The following is an 18,144-nucleotide window of genomic DNA, read 5'->3' as shown; positions in this document are numbered from 1 at the left end:
GTAACTATGGTGATAGTTCAAATACTATAAACATAAGTTAAAGGAAATACTTCATTTTAGTTATTACTGGAAATAAACATGATCTTATATAAATCTTATGACTAAGATAACTTTATGAAGTAATTACCTCTTTGTTTAGCAGAACCAACAAAAATAAAAAGCAAAAACTCTTGGTGATTTACAAGGAAAGAAGAATCACATCATGAGCTTCTTCTAACATATAAAAATGACAGTGGCTATTAATTGGGTAGCAGAGTGAATTTGCATCAGGGAAAACCATGATACTTGGGATAAGTTAATAACCTAAAATCAGGCTATTTTTTAGAAAAAGAGTCTGCTTCACCACTTTGTCGCAAAGTAGTTAGGAAGGAAATAACAGCTAGAAACTTTGTCAGTATCCTAAAAAGGAAAAGCAGACTGGGGTAGATAATAAACAGAAGCTACAAATCAAATTTGTCAAGAAAAGCTACTAAGGAGTCAAATTTTAATGCAACATTTTAAAAAGATTTTTTGAATCAAATATGAACAATGGATTGGCATTGTTTTTAATCTTTACCCATTTTCCTGCCCCATTAGGGAGTGAGATGCAAACATCACTTTGCAATAAAGGCCTGGCCCAACTCTCAGCTACCACATAGAGTTGAATATAAGCTCTTTAATTTATTCATTTGCTTGTTCTGCTCTGAATTTCACTGAATTTCAAATGGGGCAAATTAGACTTTTCTAACCACACCTGCTGGTCTGTTTCCTTGATTAAAAACTCAACAAAACACCTTTCAAAGCCCCGTTCTTCAATTCAGTCCCAAGAACAGTTTTAAACAACACCAGATTTATTTTTCTAGTCTACCAATCAGTCCTCTGACTAGATCTTGGAGGTCAATGCCTTATCATGAAAGGACTTATGCAGAAAGCTAACATTTTCAAAAACTACAAGAGACAACACTTAACTGCAAAATCTCTCTTCAATGTATCTACATCTCTCCATCTCCACCATCACTTCGCCAGTGCAAGACCCCTGCTGCTCCTGACTGAACTGCTACCTTAGCTGGGTCTTAGTTTCCACCCTTGCCCCTCAAAACCTGTCCTCTAGAGGGCAATCAGCAGGATTATTTCAAACAGGATTCCGTCACTTTCCTGCCAAATATAGATCAATATTATTGCCCACAATTTGTTCCCTACCTTCCTTGTCAGCTTCATCCAAACCTCTATTCCTCTGTGAACTTCAGCTAGAGGCCTACAATTTCTATTTCTCTTGTGCTCTAAGCCCCCTGTCAGTGCCTCTCCAGCATACATGCTGCTCCCTCTTCCAGCGACCCCTCCTCCTTCTTAGCCTCCAGAACCCTCCCTAGTTCATTCTTTACATCTCATCTCAAACATTTAAGGAGATCTTCCCTAAAGTTATGCACTCTCTTTAAATTCAATTGGATTTCTCCTTCACAGCACTTATCCCTGGTTCCAATGACATAATTTATGAGTTTATTTAACATCTATCTTATAATTGCCCACACATTCTATGCAGGTAGGCACTCTTATTCTCTGCATTCAGATCACAGAGAATAACAGAGTGTCACATACATAGTAAATGCTTGATATTTTGTTAACAAACTAGACAGCAAAAAATTTATATAAGAATTCGCCCAATCACCAAAACATTGAGTATCAAACAGCTTATGGGTAATCTGCCAAACAATTCAATTTATACTTCTAATTCTGCCTTTTAATTTTCACTGTTAGGGAAATGGGATTATTCCCATAATTACAAGTAAAATGACATCAGACACAATTTCAGTTTCATTATTTATAGTTTTCAACAATCTTGTCAAAAACTGGATTAATGTTTTAAAAGAGTGAATATAAACCAATCAGGAAAATGTTGGAATGAGTAAAGAGCTAAGCTTCAGAAAAAAGCTAAGTGGGATTAAAAAAAATGAATAGGACCACTCATATTTTCAGAGTCTAAAAGCATAGAGAATACCTAAAATGGCTATGGCCTTTTCTTGAGCTTCATACTAGGATAAATATGACTAATAAAGTGTTTAAAAATTAACTGATAAATCCTCAGAACTTACCTAAAATACACTGTTACTGAGCATGAATGGGAGTTTATGAGGTCTCTCATGTTTTCTGTTAGAACTATATAATTATTATTCAATATTAAGCCCACAATCCCTGGAAAGGATAGGTGATTTTTGTTTAATCGGAGGTTATATGATGGATTTTTCAGTTGTTTCTGTATAAATGCATGCTGACAGACTCCAGTAGAAAATAAACAAGGGTCTTCATTCCAAACGATGAAAGATATGTCTTGATTGGCATTCTTCTTTTGACATACTGGGGATTAAACCCAGTGGTACTTTAGCACTGAGGTATGCCTTCAACCCTTTTTTATTTTGAGACAGGATCTTGCTAAGTTACCAAGCTGGCCTCAAGCATGAAATCTTCCTACCTCAGCCTCTCAAACATGGCTCTCTGTTTTAGAGCCTCACCTCTACTGAATAAGCAAGTCATAAGATGCCATTTACAGCAATAAAGGAATCAAGAGGTTACTTTTCTTCTATTAACAACTTGTACCTTGGAGATATCAGATTTCTATCAGTGACTTTTGAAACAGTCCATGAAATACTTGGACACCTACAAAGTAACTTCTCAAATAAGGAGACAGGACATGTGGATAGGTTCCATGGCCACATGGCTTCAGAACAATAAAACAGCATTAATCAAGACACCAAAATGCTGCTGAGCATGATGCTGCACAACTGTGATCCCAGCTACTCAGGAGGCTGAAGAAAGAGAATTAAGAGTTCAAGGCAAAGCAGGGTATCTTAATGAGACCCTATTTCAATTTTTAAAAAAATTAATTGAAAAAAAGGGAAGTTGTGGCTCAGTGGTAGTGTGCTCGTCTAGCATGTGTGAGGCACTGGGTTCAATTCTCAGCACTGCATAGAAATAAATGAATAAAATAAAAAACTCCATCAACATCTAAAATATATATTTTTAAAAAATAGGCAAGGATAGTCTCTAGGACTCTTACCAGGGATCAAAAGAGAAAACTGTGAAGGTATTGAGTGCTACTAAATAACCATGGAGCAGATCATGGCCTTTAGCCAGCTGTTAACCTCCAGGTGGCCCCACTCCTAAGAGAAGCAGATCTCTCTATAACCCTATACTACCTTCATAATATAATCCATGCAGTTCCCAAGACAGCCCCATATTATGAATTGGATATGAAGAAGCCCCCAAAGGTTCGTGTTTGAGACAATGCAGGAATGTTCAGGAGTAGAATGATTAGATTATAAGAGCTGTAACCTAATCAGCAGATTGATCCATCTGATGGATTAATAATGAGTGGATTAATGGGTGGTAGTTATAGGCAAGTAGGGTATGACTAGAGGAAGCCGGTCTCAAGGGGTGGGCCCTTGGAGATTTCATTATCCCTGGATCCTTGAACTAAGCTCTCTCTGCTTCCTGGCTGTTATAAACTGAGCAGTTTTCCTCCACCATGCCCTTCTGCCATGATGTTCTGTCCCACCTCAGGCCCAAAGCTATGAAGTTCATCCACCATGGGCCAAACCTCTGAAATCATGAGTCAAATAAACTTTTCCTCCTCTAAGTTGTTCATGTTGGGACTTTTGGTCATAGCAATGAGAAACTGACAAATACATCCCAGGAATGTCAGGGTTTCTGGGCCACAATCAAAAAGAAAGGAGAGACAGAGAGACAAAGAGGAAAGAGAAGTTTACCATACCATGTACTTAAAAGTTAACTCCTGGGGATTCATAAGGGTCTTCCCTAGCCTTGAAGGAAGGGCAGCAGGCTAGAGTAAGCAGAAAGCAGCTGTATTAGCAAAGTCCACTACCTGAAATCAGTAGTCATTTTTACTCTCTGATCTCTCACTTTTGTACATTTTATGGGGCATTTAGAAAAATCCCAGAATGGGTCACTCAACGGATTATATTTACCTGTTACTGGCACCAGCAATGCAGTTTCTTTCCTTTGGTTGACTCCCTACCTGCTATCTAATACAGAAAATAACACTCTTTTCATTGAAGAGTCAGAGACAGCAAGACTGACTTAGATGAGACATTTGCCCTTTGATTTGGTATCACCATGAAAAGGAAACACAATATAAGGCCTTTTCCAGAAACACTCATGAAAGAATACTCTAGTTATGAGTAGTTAGTTTCTTTAGATACCACTCCCTCTTACCAATAATCACCTGTGACTAAGCTCTCATTTTTTAAGGGGGCTTCCCTAAAAAATGAGAAAGATGAATACACTAGGTGAACAGCTGGAACTTTTCAATAGAAACTACACTTCTCTAATAATGGAAATCATACCAGTGTCCACTGCCTTTGATAAGGGCAAGAGATATTTTATTTTTCTAATCTCTTAAAGGAACTGACACAAATGTTGGATTCACCATGACTCTCTCCTATCCAAAGGGTTCAAACAGTTGTTTGGGGTATTTTATTAGGCATAAAAACAGAGTCCTGCCGGGCGGGTGGCACTGGCCTTTAATCCCAGCAGCTCAAAGCCAGTCTCAGCAATATTGAGGTGCCAAGCAACTCAGTGAGACCATGTCTGAAAATAAAATACAAAATAGGACTGGGGGGAGGGGGGACATGGCTGTGGCTGAGTGGTAAAGCTCTAGCCTGGCATATGTGAGGCACCGAGTTCAATCCTCAGCACCACATAAAAATAAAATAAAAGTATTTGTCCATCTACAACTAAACAATATATATTTTAAAAGAAGAAGAAGAACTGGGGATGTGGCTCAGTGGTCAAGTGCCCCTGAGTTCAATCCCCAGACACCCCCCCCCAAAAAAAGAGAGTCCTATTCTAGAGATACTGAGAGTATCTCAAGATGCCAAGTCAACACTTGGCTCTACAAGATCTTGTTCTTCACTGTGTATCATACGAGAGGTTTGATATTTGTCTATTCCGCAACTGTTACAAAGGATAATGACTTCAGTCCCAATCCATAGGGAACTAAAATGGGAAGAACAGATGATTCCCACTTAGCCAGTTTAGCCCTATTACTCATATCATAAGATATGAAAGTTTAATGCAAGTTAAAGAAAACTGAAGATACCAAGGACTCCCCATATATCTCATATCTGGACATGAGATTAAGAAATAAAGTTTTTATTAGACCTCCATGGAAAGTGCCTAAAGTTTATGATGTACAATAGGCCTTACCTGCTTGCAGGTACTCGGGCTGCAAAGTTGGCGGGAGGCCCTCAGGTAGTGGGTAGCCGTTCTTTCGAGCCACAATGAGATGAAATGCCGCACAGAACTCAGGCAAAGTCAGGGCTCCATCGCAGTCAGCATCACTAAGTTCCCTAAATAGAACAGATGTCAGAAATACCTGCCATGAGGCTTCAGGCTCAAACATGCAAACACAACTCCCAGGCTCTCTGGTGGCAGTCCCTAAGCCCTCTTGGCTAAACCCATTTGATGGCTGCCATACCACCAGAGTTGGGACTCAAAACTGGCTAAACTCGTTTGAAACTTCAGGGGGCCACACAGAGAAAGAAAAAAAAAAAAAGCTAATTAATAGCATCAGCATCAGTAGCATTTTATAAATAAAAATTTAAATTCTTTTGGCTCTCCAACAGTTCTATTTTACAACATTGTAAAGGTGGCACAACAAACTGTAGCACAAAAAGAAAAGGAATACCTAGAATTCCAGGCTTAGATGACAATCGCTTAGATGACAATCGTTCAGTAAATGCAGGCGGAATGAAGCAAAGAGCCCTGGAGGTGTTACTCAAACAGGCACAGGAAGGGTGTATGCAGACATTATGCAGTTTACCCAGAGCACAGAAATAGGTGTTTCATTTTCCAGCTTTAAGAGAAAGCCTTGAACTTTTAAAATCATGTAAATTTTTGCAACAAACTGTTCTTTGCTTGAGAATTCCCTCTCTTGAGAAAATACAAATTGGCTCAATAAATATTGACTGAATTATGTTTTAAGATAAAACTAGCAACTAGGGAAGGCTGGAACCAGATAAGACAAAAAAGAAGAAAAGGGGAGTCTTGAAAAGACTTATTTGTGCTTCAGTCACAGTTCCCACTACAAGGCACAGACCTTTTTACTCAGCACAAAAGAAATCTCTTTGCCAAAGGAACTAAGACCCCATAAGCACTAGCATCTGTTAGATGTACAGATTCTTGCATCAGGACAAGCATAGAGATAAAGACTTATACAAAATTGTACTAGAAAGGTATTGCTGTTGGAAAGAAAAAAAATATCACTTAAGATAAGCTACATAACTTTCCTTTGGACATTCACATCCTCCTCCTCCAATAAAATGTACCAACCCTGAAACAGCTGCTCCCCAGGATGAGGAGTCAGGGAATTCTTCAAATGCTAGATTCATAAAATGTCATTTGGCCTTCATGGATGTGTCTTGACACCCCACCCCCCAAAGGAAGCCTTACGCCAATAATGATAAGCCTGGGAATTCTGCCAAAACAGACTGTATTCTTTTCAAAATGATAATTTCTTTTTCTCCTAGCTTCAAAACCTAATATAAGGCTTGCTGAAAAACAACTAATGCCAGTGTATATTGTCAAAGTACCTAAATCCAGCTTAGAATCCCAGATACACTGGCATGTACATTTATTGAAATGAATTTTCAATAAGATAAACAAAACATGACATGCCATCATAAATCCTATCATAATTTTTATGAATCTTCATGAAAAAAACTTTACATAAATACCCCAATGTTTTCTTTACATATTTATACCAGCATGATCTCTTGCCCAATCTTGGGGAAGAACTAGCCCACACACAGCTGGAAGTTTATGGCTCCAAGTATTTTCACAGATGCAAATAGAGCCATCTGGACCATCCCTGCAACAGCCCTTCTGGAACAAAAGCTGCAGCAGCTTCAGCAGCAAAGTAAGTGAATGCTACAGCTGCAGGCTGAATTAGGGCCCAGCTGAGAAATACTGGCCAAATTTAAAATGCTCAGAGGCGGCTAGTATAGTCAAATATAACTTAATTCCACAATGTTCCTAGACCTTCTGTTCACCTGGCCGTATAAAATACTATAGCTAATAGTCTTTCAAGGTCCTCTGGTTATTTGCCTCACACCAAATAGAAATATCTGAAAATAAAATATATAACATAGAAAGTCTCACATGCCCACAACTGCCTAGAATGAAAAGGAATGGAGATGGGGATAATAATTAGGACGTTATCAGTTAACACTTCTGGTGCATAGTGTGTAGCAGATACTGTTCATTGTGCTTTTCATATGATAACTTAATCTTCATAGCAACAAAAATCTGGAGGCTGGAGTTGTAGCTCAGTGATAGAGCACTTGCCTCATATGTGTGAGGCACCAGGTTCGATTCCTAGCACCACATATAATAAATAAGCAAATAAAATAAAGGTCCATCGACAACTAAAAAATATTTTTTTAAAAATCTGAATTGTGTTCACTCGGTGTGTTAAAAAAATCATTCAAAAATAAGACTAAAAAATACTAAAGGGTGAATATGTATGATAATATGACACTAGTTGGCATTAACTCTACTTACCATATATAAGAGAGTTCTGGGATGGAAAGCTTCGATTTGGTGAAGAAGTTCTTGGCCACTGAACCTATCAAGAAGTCATTGTTTAAATAAATCATTAATTATTTATCTAGAGCAGCTTTTATATTTATATGCAAGTAAATCCTCATTTTTCATTCAGCAACCTCTACCATACAACCACAAACACACTTATTCCTCAAAACAACTACAAATAACGGGACTAAAAGCAGCGTATGTCTTGCTTAGCATAGTAAGACCCTGAGTTCAATCCCTGGGATGGATGGATAGATAGATGAAATAAAAACAAGGTATGAAACAGCTTTTCCAAGAATATATTCATCAGAAAAGGTAAAAGTAGGGCTAGGGTTATGGCTCAGCGGTAAAGCGCTCGCCTCACACTTGCGAGACCCTGGGTTCAATCCTCAGCACCACATAAAAATAAATAAGTGAAATAAAGGTATTGTGTCCAGCTACACCTAAAAAATAAATATTAAAAAAAAAGAAAAGGTAAAAGCAACAATGACATTCATATGACAGATGCAATTCAGATAATTACTTCAAAGTTCATTATTACCAAAAAACTGCAAAATTTTATTCAAAATCCAAAAGACAAATTTCAAATTATTTATAAAGGGTGGAAAATTAATATACAATCATGGTAGAAAAAGCAAGCAAAAAGAAGAAAATTAGCACCATGAATCCCACCAAACAAAGACACACCTTCTGGAAAATATATTTTTGTCTTAAAATAAAAAATAAAAAGGGCTGGGGCTAGGGTTGTGGCTCAGTGGTCGAGTGCTCACCTAGCATGTTTGAGGCACTGAGTTCGATCCTCAGCCCCTCATAAATGCAAAATAAAGATATTGTGTCCAGTTAAAATTAAAAAGTAAATACTAAAAAAATAAATAATAAATAAAAAGGGCTGGAGACATGGCTCAACGGTTGAGCGCCTCCTGGGTTCAATCTGCAGTACAAAAACAAAAAACAAAAAAACAAAACATCATATTAGATCCAAACCCACAACTCAAGGCCTGGCCTGGCCTGTCTTGGCCTTCAGACAGTAAAGAGTCACTTCTAACCGTACTGTTCCAGAGAAGTTAGGTGGAATCCATAGGGAAATAAACAGCTAAAACGTTGAACTAATGCCTGGCTGCCACTAGTAAAGCCTGAGGGCTCCTGCCTTTGATCTGTCCTAATGAGAAATACAAACCCAAGCCCCACCACCATGCCATCATAAAAGGAGACTCCATTTAAGTACAATTTTCCAAAATAGGTAACTCTATACAAAGAGAAGGTAAATTTGTGGTTACCTAGGACTAGGAGGTGGGGAAGGCAGGAATAGGGTATAACTGCTGACAAGAACGTGGTTTATTGGTGGGTAATGAAAATGTTCTAAACTTACATTGTGACTATAGGCTGTGAATATACTAAAACCACTGATCTGCAAACTCGCAGTGGTCAATCTTATGGTATATGAATTATATCTCAATAAAGTTTGTTTTTTAAAAAAGAGATAACCTAATCATAATGTATTAAACTCTCCTAACTATAATCAAACTTTATTTAGAAGGCATTTAAGAGACAACCAGGGAAATCTGAACAATGAAAATCTGATGTTAAGGAATGTGCAGGCCAGTGAGGTATGCTTTTTTCAAAGAGACCTTATCTTTAGAGATACATTATGAAATATTTTTAAAATGAAATGGTATGACAATTGCTCTTGAAAATCATCCGGGCTAAGAGGGAATACAGATAAAATCACTGGTGCTATGTGATAGGCACATAGGGGTAGTGGCCAGTCTACTTGTATCTACATTTGAAATTCTGAAAAATAAAAAATTTGAAGGAAAATAAAAACATTTCTAACAAGTACCTATTTTGTATCTGGCTAAATATATTGTGAAGAAAATCACTAAGAAGAGGGTAAGGTTAGCAAGTGGTCAATATGTATAATCTGGGTTTCTCCTTGCTTTTTAAAATCATGATAATATTAATTTGTTATATCTACATCATTCATAAAGCCATTACCACCAGTCAGCAAGTAATGTTTACACTTATTTACACAAGCATATCTCCATTACACATCTTATTTCATAGAAGACTGGTCTTGGTTGAAATTTAAATATGTCAGGTTATAATTATCAAGAATATACTGTTATGCTTCAAAATTGACATATTAAAAAAAAAGACAGTTTATTAATTTTTCTTCCAAACTCTACTAGTCACTATTTAGCCTTCAGTCTTATAAAATATAGGCACACAGGAATTAAATCAATTCCTCTCAGCTGGAATTTTGCATGAGAATTCAATAGGAATACATATATCTGAAGATAACCAAGAAGAATTACATGTAGGAAAATGCTGGTCAATTTTCCTCCTATATTTTATTTTCTCAGAAAAACCAGAGGTGAAAGACTTGAGCTGAAGAAAACAAGCATGAATTTGAACTTCTAAGAGTGTATAAAACATAAGGAGACTCCTCAGAAGGCTACACTCTTGTCCTTGCTCTGACTCTAAAATAATGAATAAGAAATCTAAGGTGTCCCCTTGGTGCTACAATCTGCCATTTCAAGAACTGCTGCAGGGGCAGGGGTGGGTAAAGATTTTGAGAAAGTAGACAGGGAAGATCATTAGGGTAGAGAAAGCGGGTCAGAGGAAGGAGGAAGGAAAAGGGAGGTTATTATGGAGTGATACTGATTAAATTTGCTATATGCATGTGCAAGTCTGTCACAATGAAACCAATTATTGCATACACTTAATATGCACCAAGAAAAAAATAGTACTGTTTCAATTAATAAGGTGCAGGGTCTGGACCAGTTTCCCAAAAATTCCCATTTAACTTCTTTGAAATAGAAATATAATTTTCCCAAAGTCATTGCCAATTTTTTTTTCTGTGAGATTTATACTTGATAAGAAATTCCACGTTAGAGGGCTGAGGTTGTGTGTGGCTCAGCAATAGAGCACTTGCCTAGTATGTGCGAGGCCCTGGGTTCGACCCTCAGCACCACGTAAAAATAAATAAAATAAAGGTATTGCATCCAGCTGCAACTAAAAAATAAATATTTTTTAAAAAATAAAACAAAAAAAGAAAGAAATTCCACCTTAGAAGAAAACAAACTGAAATCACAGAAGGTTGTCATATTCATTCTGTATAAAGTACTTCTCATGATGTTTACTGTAATTCACATGAGAACAATGTCCAAGGACTCCATGTTCTCACCTGAAATGAAGGAACTTGGGTCTGGCTGAAGGGATCGGAACTGATTAACATAGTACTCCCGCTGTTCTTCTGTTACCCTCCAGGGTTCATCTGGGTAATTACTGTTGTTATCCTGTAGTTCTCTCTCCACTGAAAAGGACTTAAAAAAAAAAAAAAAGGAAATGCTCAGAGAACCTGCTTTTAGTGAGATGAAGGAAACACATCAACAAAAATGTTATTAGGCATTGTATTTAATTTTTTCCCCAAGGGAATAAATCTAACTGCCTCATAACTATAATGTGACTGCAACATCAATTTACAGGTAGACATCAAGCTTTATACATTTTGTTTTCCTCAATGCTATTAACAGGACTGAACATGAAATACTGAACCCCTGGTGAATAACAAGAAAATTTTCCAATGTCATGAAGGAAGGGTTAAAAAAAAAAAAAAAGGTCTATCACTCTTATCTCCAACTATTTACCATACTCTGATCCTTTCAGATCAGTTGAGTCTATGATAAAATAATCTGGATTCTTTTTAAACCAGGAATAAAACCCACTAGAACATCTATAACTACATGATCATTTTTCTGTTGCGTTCATACAGTGTAAATCCAGGAGTCAAAAGCTCCAATTGAAATCTTGTGTCCCAAGGTCCTGCATGAGTGGCAAGTCAATATCACAGACCCCGTCCTTCCACGTGTATAAGTTGGGGATAACACTAATAGAGCTGAGTGATGAAAAACAATTGTCATGGTACAACAATAAACAGGGTAACAAGGGGTGCATCAGACCTGCCACTAGAGGGCGGGCTCATCAAATTTGAAGATTTAGGAGCCCAGAAAATCAGAGCAGCACAGAACAAAACAAAAGCTATCCCAGGCCCTGGGGAAAGAAACAAAAATGGTGATTTGATGATAGGAGGAAAAACAGCAAGGGCTTTGTTTAACTTTTCCCATCCACTCCAAGATTTAGGTGCTACTTGCCAAGGGCCACTTTCATGGTACCAAGAAGTGAACATCAGAACAGTGAACTTTAGGATAAAAGGAGAATAGGAAAGAAGTGGGGTGGGTGATTACTACTGAGGAGTCATCAAGTTGCCTGCTTCTGAGCACACTGTCAGGAAATTAATCATTGAGAAAGTATTCTACCCACTATCTGCAGAAAAGACAGCAAACCATCTCCTTTGTCCCCAACCCCATACACACAACATTCCAGAAATTAATGCTTCCCAGGAACACCTGTCTCCCTCTCACAATGTGGGGAAGAAAGAAGGATGTACAAAATTTTGAGCTGTGATATAACCTTGTGATGTCATATTTGAAGTAAAATATCACTCTGATACCTGAAACCTTGGACTAAAGGTACTTTGAGAGGGCTGGGAGAATGAGATGAAACTCCACCAGTAGAATGCATATTCCTAGAAGTGCCAAGTAGGAATGCACCCAGCAGAGGGGCTGCTCTTGAAAGAAAGCATCTGTTCCTTTAGGACAGTCACAAGGAAGGTCACATAAAGGAGATGGGAGATACATGGTTGTTAGTCACTAATAATCATTATGTCACTTTCTACTAGATTAATTTCTACCAAATGTAAATCAAACTATTTTTAAATGCCCAGGAAGTTACTGTCTACAAGTTAAGACCTTGAGTTCACAGAGTGCTTTGACATTTATAAAGAATTTCACACACCCCTCTTTTTAGTCTGTCCAGATTTTTTAAAGGTAGGCATAGCAAGTATTATTTATTATCCTTTTTCCAGAGAGCCTAAGGGACTGGCCCATGTGTTAATGAACCCCTGCACACAACAAATAATGACTTCTGTTTTTAATCTCTGGTTCAAAGTCAAGTTCCTGCATACCAGAATGTTTTTTAACTAGTTTGCATCTATTTGAATTTTTTTAAATCTCTATCATTCTAATAATAGACAAACAATATAAAGAAAGAAAGCAAGAAAAATTAAAAGTCAGAGTACTCAACAGACCCACAACTTTTCAAAATGTTCCTACCAAATTCCAAATCTATGCCCTAGCAGCACTTTCTGAATGAACCCAGATGTTTAACAGGGTTCAGAGGTAGAACACAGGATGGAGGGACGCCAGCTGGAACTGAATTGGATTACAGGCCACATTATAACATGGAGAACTCACAGGAGTACTGCCCTTCAAGTCACCTCTGACAGAAAGAGTAAGAGCAAAGGAACCAGAACAGTGGGGTATAGACAGAAGAGACAAGAATGAACACTTAGGAGTGAACAATGAAGTGGGCAGTGGTGGTTCATGAAGCAGGCAGGATAAAGGTCAGAAGATTGGTCCCCGCACTTCCCAGTGAATAAAGGCACAGAGGTCTCCATGCTGAGTGCTGGCCTACTGCATTCCCTGGTTGTGAAATGGAAGTTCCTTATCCCCAGGAATACACCACTTCCCTCCTGGTAATGAAGCTGCCCTATCCAGTTGTTAATGTCAGTCCATGTTTGCTCTTTTGCAGTCCCATGACCACCTTCTCTTTCTTCTCCCTATCACCTCACACCTGGGGGGCCTCAGTGGTCTCTTAGTAGATCTCAAGGCTATTCTGACCAAAGGAATCAGAAATGAACAGAACAGAGTGATTGATTCCTCTGCTTACAGAGATGACCAATCCACTTCCTCTATCTGGCCTTCAGGACCCTTAAAATCCAATGTCCCCCTTGCTCACTCTCAGCAGGCTTCTGATTGCCCATGTACTCACTATTTATAGGTCAAATTTATGTCTTCTCCTCAGGACACTTTTCCTCTGATGCAAGCTGACTCAAAATTCTGCAAGCCCCAATGCCCCAAAGGCTCTCCACATACCTCCTGTGCCCACAGCAACAATACAAGGCGCTGCCTATTCCCTGGCCCATCTACAAAGGTGGAGCCAGCAGCCAGAGGTGGACCAAATGACCCACCACATGCCCGGTCTCACTTGACTGAGTCGGGTAAGGGTGGGTGGGCACACAGTGCTCTAGCCTTTGAGGTGCTCTGGCCCGGAAAGCTCTTCTCTTGCAAGAACAACTTAGGCCAGATGCTCATTCTTGGAGATGTAGATAAGAAGTAGATAGCTTAACAAGTAGAGAAAGAAGAACCTGAACAAATAAAGAGCAGAGCCATAATGTGGAGAAAGGGCCAGTGGGATTCAAGAGGGGATTAGAACCAAGGATGAGAAGAGCCTTTGAGAAGCAATACGAGAATAGGGGGCAAGGAAGGCTACTGACAGCGCAAAGGAAGAGGCCAGGAAAGCAAACTCAATGCAATTAGGCAAGGTCCATGATGGCAGAGCAAGCATGAATAATCAAAAACTCTACCTTTATGGACCACTGGGTCGGCTCCTTATCTCTCATTTCTTTGGATTCCCATGAGAACCCCAAACCCTCTTCCTTTTCAAGAAAACTTAAGCTATCAAGGAAAGCTTCTACTCCCTAGAACCAAAAAGGCATTATGACAAAGAGAAAAGTCATATGAACACTGTGTAATCCATACATAGTATGGTCCTTCAGTTGTGTTCACTAAGTGTGCTAACCTACTACCCTCTCTTTCCCCTTGCTCCTAAATGTACATTTTAAATTGGTTTAAAAAAAAAACAAATCATTTGTGTATTCTTTAAAAAAATATGTACCTTTTTGATAATTATGGTGAGCATTACATAGTTTGAACATGTAAATTGTTCTTAAGTATCTTCACATACGTTTCAGCTTGGAGGGCTAGAATCACATCAGATACTCCTTTAACCCACATACAATCCCTACCAGGTACATCACAGATACCAAAAGCATCTGAGGTCCACTTATTGACAGGCTTGATTAAGTTCAGGAGCATATCTCACATTGCAACATATAGATATGGAAACTGCTCTGTGTTGTTCTGAATGAAAGAAAATCTCTGAGTCCATTTTATATTTTAAAGTTTGAGAGCTATCAAAACAAAACCATGTCCTGTACTTCACCTATGATCTAATCTTCATGGAGGTTCTCAAGTTCCATATCTAGTAAGCATCTGAAGTACCAAATAAGGACATATGGAAGGAGTAGATGACCTTCCACACACCATTAAGCTGAATCATGCCAAAAGAAAGCTGATCTACTACAAGAAGCAAAGTCCTATAAACTTGAGTGGATCAACAGTGACTTGAAAATGCATTCATTCAATAGATACTTACTAAATAGCAACCATATCCCTTTATGACTACAGATGGGCAAATAGATTCTTTTTCCCAGGATGTCTAGAATTCAGTGAAGGAGAAAGACATACAACCACAAAACAGCAAGAAATGCTTTAATAAGACACTCTAGAACTTTGCTACCCAAAGTGTGGTCCCCGTTTGCATCAGTACCATGGGAGACCTGTTAAGAAATGCAGACTCTCAGGCCCCACCCCACACCTACTAAATCAGAAAGTCTGAGAGGGATCTAGCACTGATCTAACAAGCTATCTAGGTGATTCTAAGCACACTGAAGTTTGAGAAGCAATGCCATAAAATATGCAGGGCAAGGCAAGGAAGGGAAATGGTATTTGCGAAGACACTAAAACATAAAAGAAAATGACCATTTGATAGTAGCTCCTTTGGGCTAAATATAGACAGAGTAAGCTGTCAGCACAGCATGGATATTAGTGCAGATGCCTCAAGATGGTACAGACAGACAGAAAGCAGAGCCCAGAGTTACCAGGCTTAGACTCTGTCTTGAAGACACTAGAAAGCCACAGGTAAGTATTAGACAGGATAATTAAATAATCATATTCAAGTTACAGAAAGATCTCCTCAGTTAGGAGAACAAAACAAGAGACTAAAAAGGCAGGAAGAACAGTTATGGCCATATCAGAAACCTGGAACAGACGTCAATGGGGCCCAGAGGTAAAGAGGGCTATGGTGGGAATAGGAGAAAGAAAAAACACATGACCTCAAGCAGCAGAAGTCCTATTCCAGGCATCTGAGTATCTTTTGTCAGCAGCTAGGGACCATCTCACCACAGGACCCACACGCATGGAACAATGTCCTCCAACAGAATCACAACAATCAATGCAACTTTTTGGAAAAAGATCTAAAATGTCAGTCACTTAAGAGAGAATGGCTAGTTACAAAGACTGAAGGCAAAGATGAGGGTGAATGCTCTTGGAGCCTTCGCCATACAAGTAGAAACCAGAACCAGGAAAAGCTCTGTTTTTGCACACACCCTAAAAGGCCTCCCCAGTTCAACTGCAGCTCTAGTGCTTTTGCTGGCTAAGCACAGATATTTGCTACTTGATGCCAATTTTGAGCTCTGCAAGTGTTTTTAAGAAAAAAAAAAGTAAGAGGAGAGAGAAATCTTCCACATCTGTCTGCTTAAGCCATATACATATGGTTCATTATACAGTTTCTCGAGACACAAGAGAATTGGATTTGCTTGTATTTAAAACATTCAACCCCTTGGTTTTGTTTCAAGTGAAATGCAAGTATTTGGCACTGCAAGTTATTATCTCTAGGGAAAACTGGCTATTTAAAATGAAAAACACTTCAAACAACTCATTAAAAAGTAATACTATTAATAAAATCCCAAAAGGTGGCATTTACCCCCAAAGAATCTTTAAAAATCAAGTGAAGTTCAATAATATGAATTGCAAGGAAGCATTGTCAGGCAGAACATAAAAAGGGTGTGTATTTTGTTTCAACCATAAAACATTTCTGCTTAGAATATAATCCCAACCCAGAGGCATCCAGTAAATGCTGCTGCCTCAGTGCCCAGCCATTTCACCTATGAGTGTATAATTATCTTACAACAATGTCCTTTTGGTATATTAGCAAAAACAAACCTTCTGGAGAAATGAAAACTCATACCAAGCCCTCAATGAATATGTGAGGGCATTTCTCCTGCCAAAAATACTTTGGAAATAAGAGTACCATAGGGTGATCACTGATCAAAACGTGATCTCATACATTAAAAAAAGTCAGAGGACTTAAATACCTAAAAATAAAGAATGGCTAACTGGCTGATGAGACAACTCTATCTATAGCCCAAGTGAATATTAATCTGCCTAAAGAAAGATCACAGCAATTGGTTAGTCATGGGGCTGAAAAACATAAGAGACAAATGATGGCAGTGCTGGTCTGTGAGATTATGGTGAACATCCTCTGATAATTCACCCCCAACTATGCCTGGTATAAAGGTGTCACTGAGTGACTACTCAGCCAGAAATGACATTTTCTGGCATCCTTCACAGTTAGATGCAGCCATGTTAACTGAATCAAACTCAATACGATGTAAGCACCAGTGACCTTGGCAGGACCAAAGGAAGGATGGCAGTCTATGAACAGAAGGAGCTCTGATACTGGAATCACCATGTGGAGCCAGGTGAGGTAGTGCACGCCTATAATCTCAGCAACTTGGGAGACTCAGGCAAGAGGATCACAAGTTCGAAGCCAGCCTCAGCAACTTAGTGAGGCACTGTTGCAAAATTTAAAAAGTAAAAAAGGGATAGGGATGTGGCTCCATGGTACAGGGCCCCTGGGTTCAATTCCCACTACAAAAAAAAAAGTCTGTTGAATCAACATGGGGAGGAAAGACACCTGCCAGACTGTTATATGGGTAAGAAATACCACCGTGGTAAGTCATTAAAATACAGGGCACGTTTGTTATAGTAGTTGTTCCCCCAATTAATCCATCCTTCAAACAAAGCCAAAAGGGAAAAGAAGATCTGCCATTCCTCCCATCCAGCCCCAATTTTTATAGACACCTTTCTGTTTGGTTAAAATAGGCCCATGTTTCCTGAGTTAGGAGGGGATTCCCAGGGAAGGAGTACAAAGTTCTTTTTAAGAAAAGAGGGCTAAGATGAAACGGGGAAAATAGTTATATGAGGAATGAAAAAAAGGAGCTAGAAAAGGAGATAGAGCTCAGCTATTCTGTCTCATTAGTAAACCATTCTACATTACACTCAATAAATTGTGTTTACACTCTCTCTCACCCTTCCCCACCACAAGGAAATTTTATTTATTCTAATTAGTGCTGTATCTCTTGTTCTTGGAAAAGTAGCACATAGGAAGCACTTAATAAGTACTTGTTGAACGAATGAGCAAATAAAAATGATTGGCATGGTGGCACAGGCCTGTAATCCCAGAGGCTCAGGAGACTGAGATAGGAGGATTGCGAGTTCAAAGCCAGCCTCAGCAACTTAGGCTCTAAGCAACTCAGTGAGACCCTGTCTCTAAATAAAATACAAAATAGGGCTGGGGATGGGCTCGGAGGTTGAGTGCCCTTGAGTTCAGTTCACAGTACCAAAAATTTTTTTTTTTTAATTATTGGATAAATTGTCAATGCCAGTCTGAACACAGAAAAGTTAACATGAGATCTCCTAAACTGACTGAAAAATGAACCTATGTGTATTTGTCCAGCGATATTACCCAATACTG

The 18,144-nt window shown here is 38.7% G+C and overlaps 1 protein-coding gene across 1 annotated transcript in view; it reads right to left on the bottom strand.

Moving 5' to 3' along the window:
- The window catches only part of Reps2 (RALBP1 associated Eps domain containing 2), a 148,048-nt gene that overhangs the window by 83,041 nt on the left and 46,863 nt on the right, over positions 1–18,144 (bottom strand). The window contains exons 5-7 of the mRNA XM_071606892.1: positions 10,772–10,910; positions 7,555–7,618; positions 5,200–5,342 (exon numbers count right to left, since the gene is read on the bottom strand). Coding sequence (XP_071462993.1) covers positions 5,200–5,342; positions 7,555–7,618; positions 10,772–10,910 — 346 coding nt within the window. The remainder of the gene's footprint in view (positions 1–5,199; positions 5,343–7,554; positions 7,619–10,771; positions 10,911–18,144) is intronic.

Source organism: Marmota flaviventris, chromosome X, assembly GCF_047511675.1.
Source record: "Marmota flaviventris isolate mMarFla1 chromosome X, mMarFla1.hap1, whole genome shotgun sequence".
Taxonomy (NCBI): Eukaryota; Metazoa; Chordata; class Mammalia; order Rodentia; family Sciuridae; genus Marmota; species Marmota flaviventris.
Note: the sequence above shows the minus strand (reverse complement) of the source record. Positions and strands in the feature narration are given on the sequence as shown.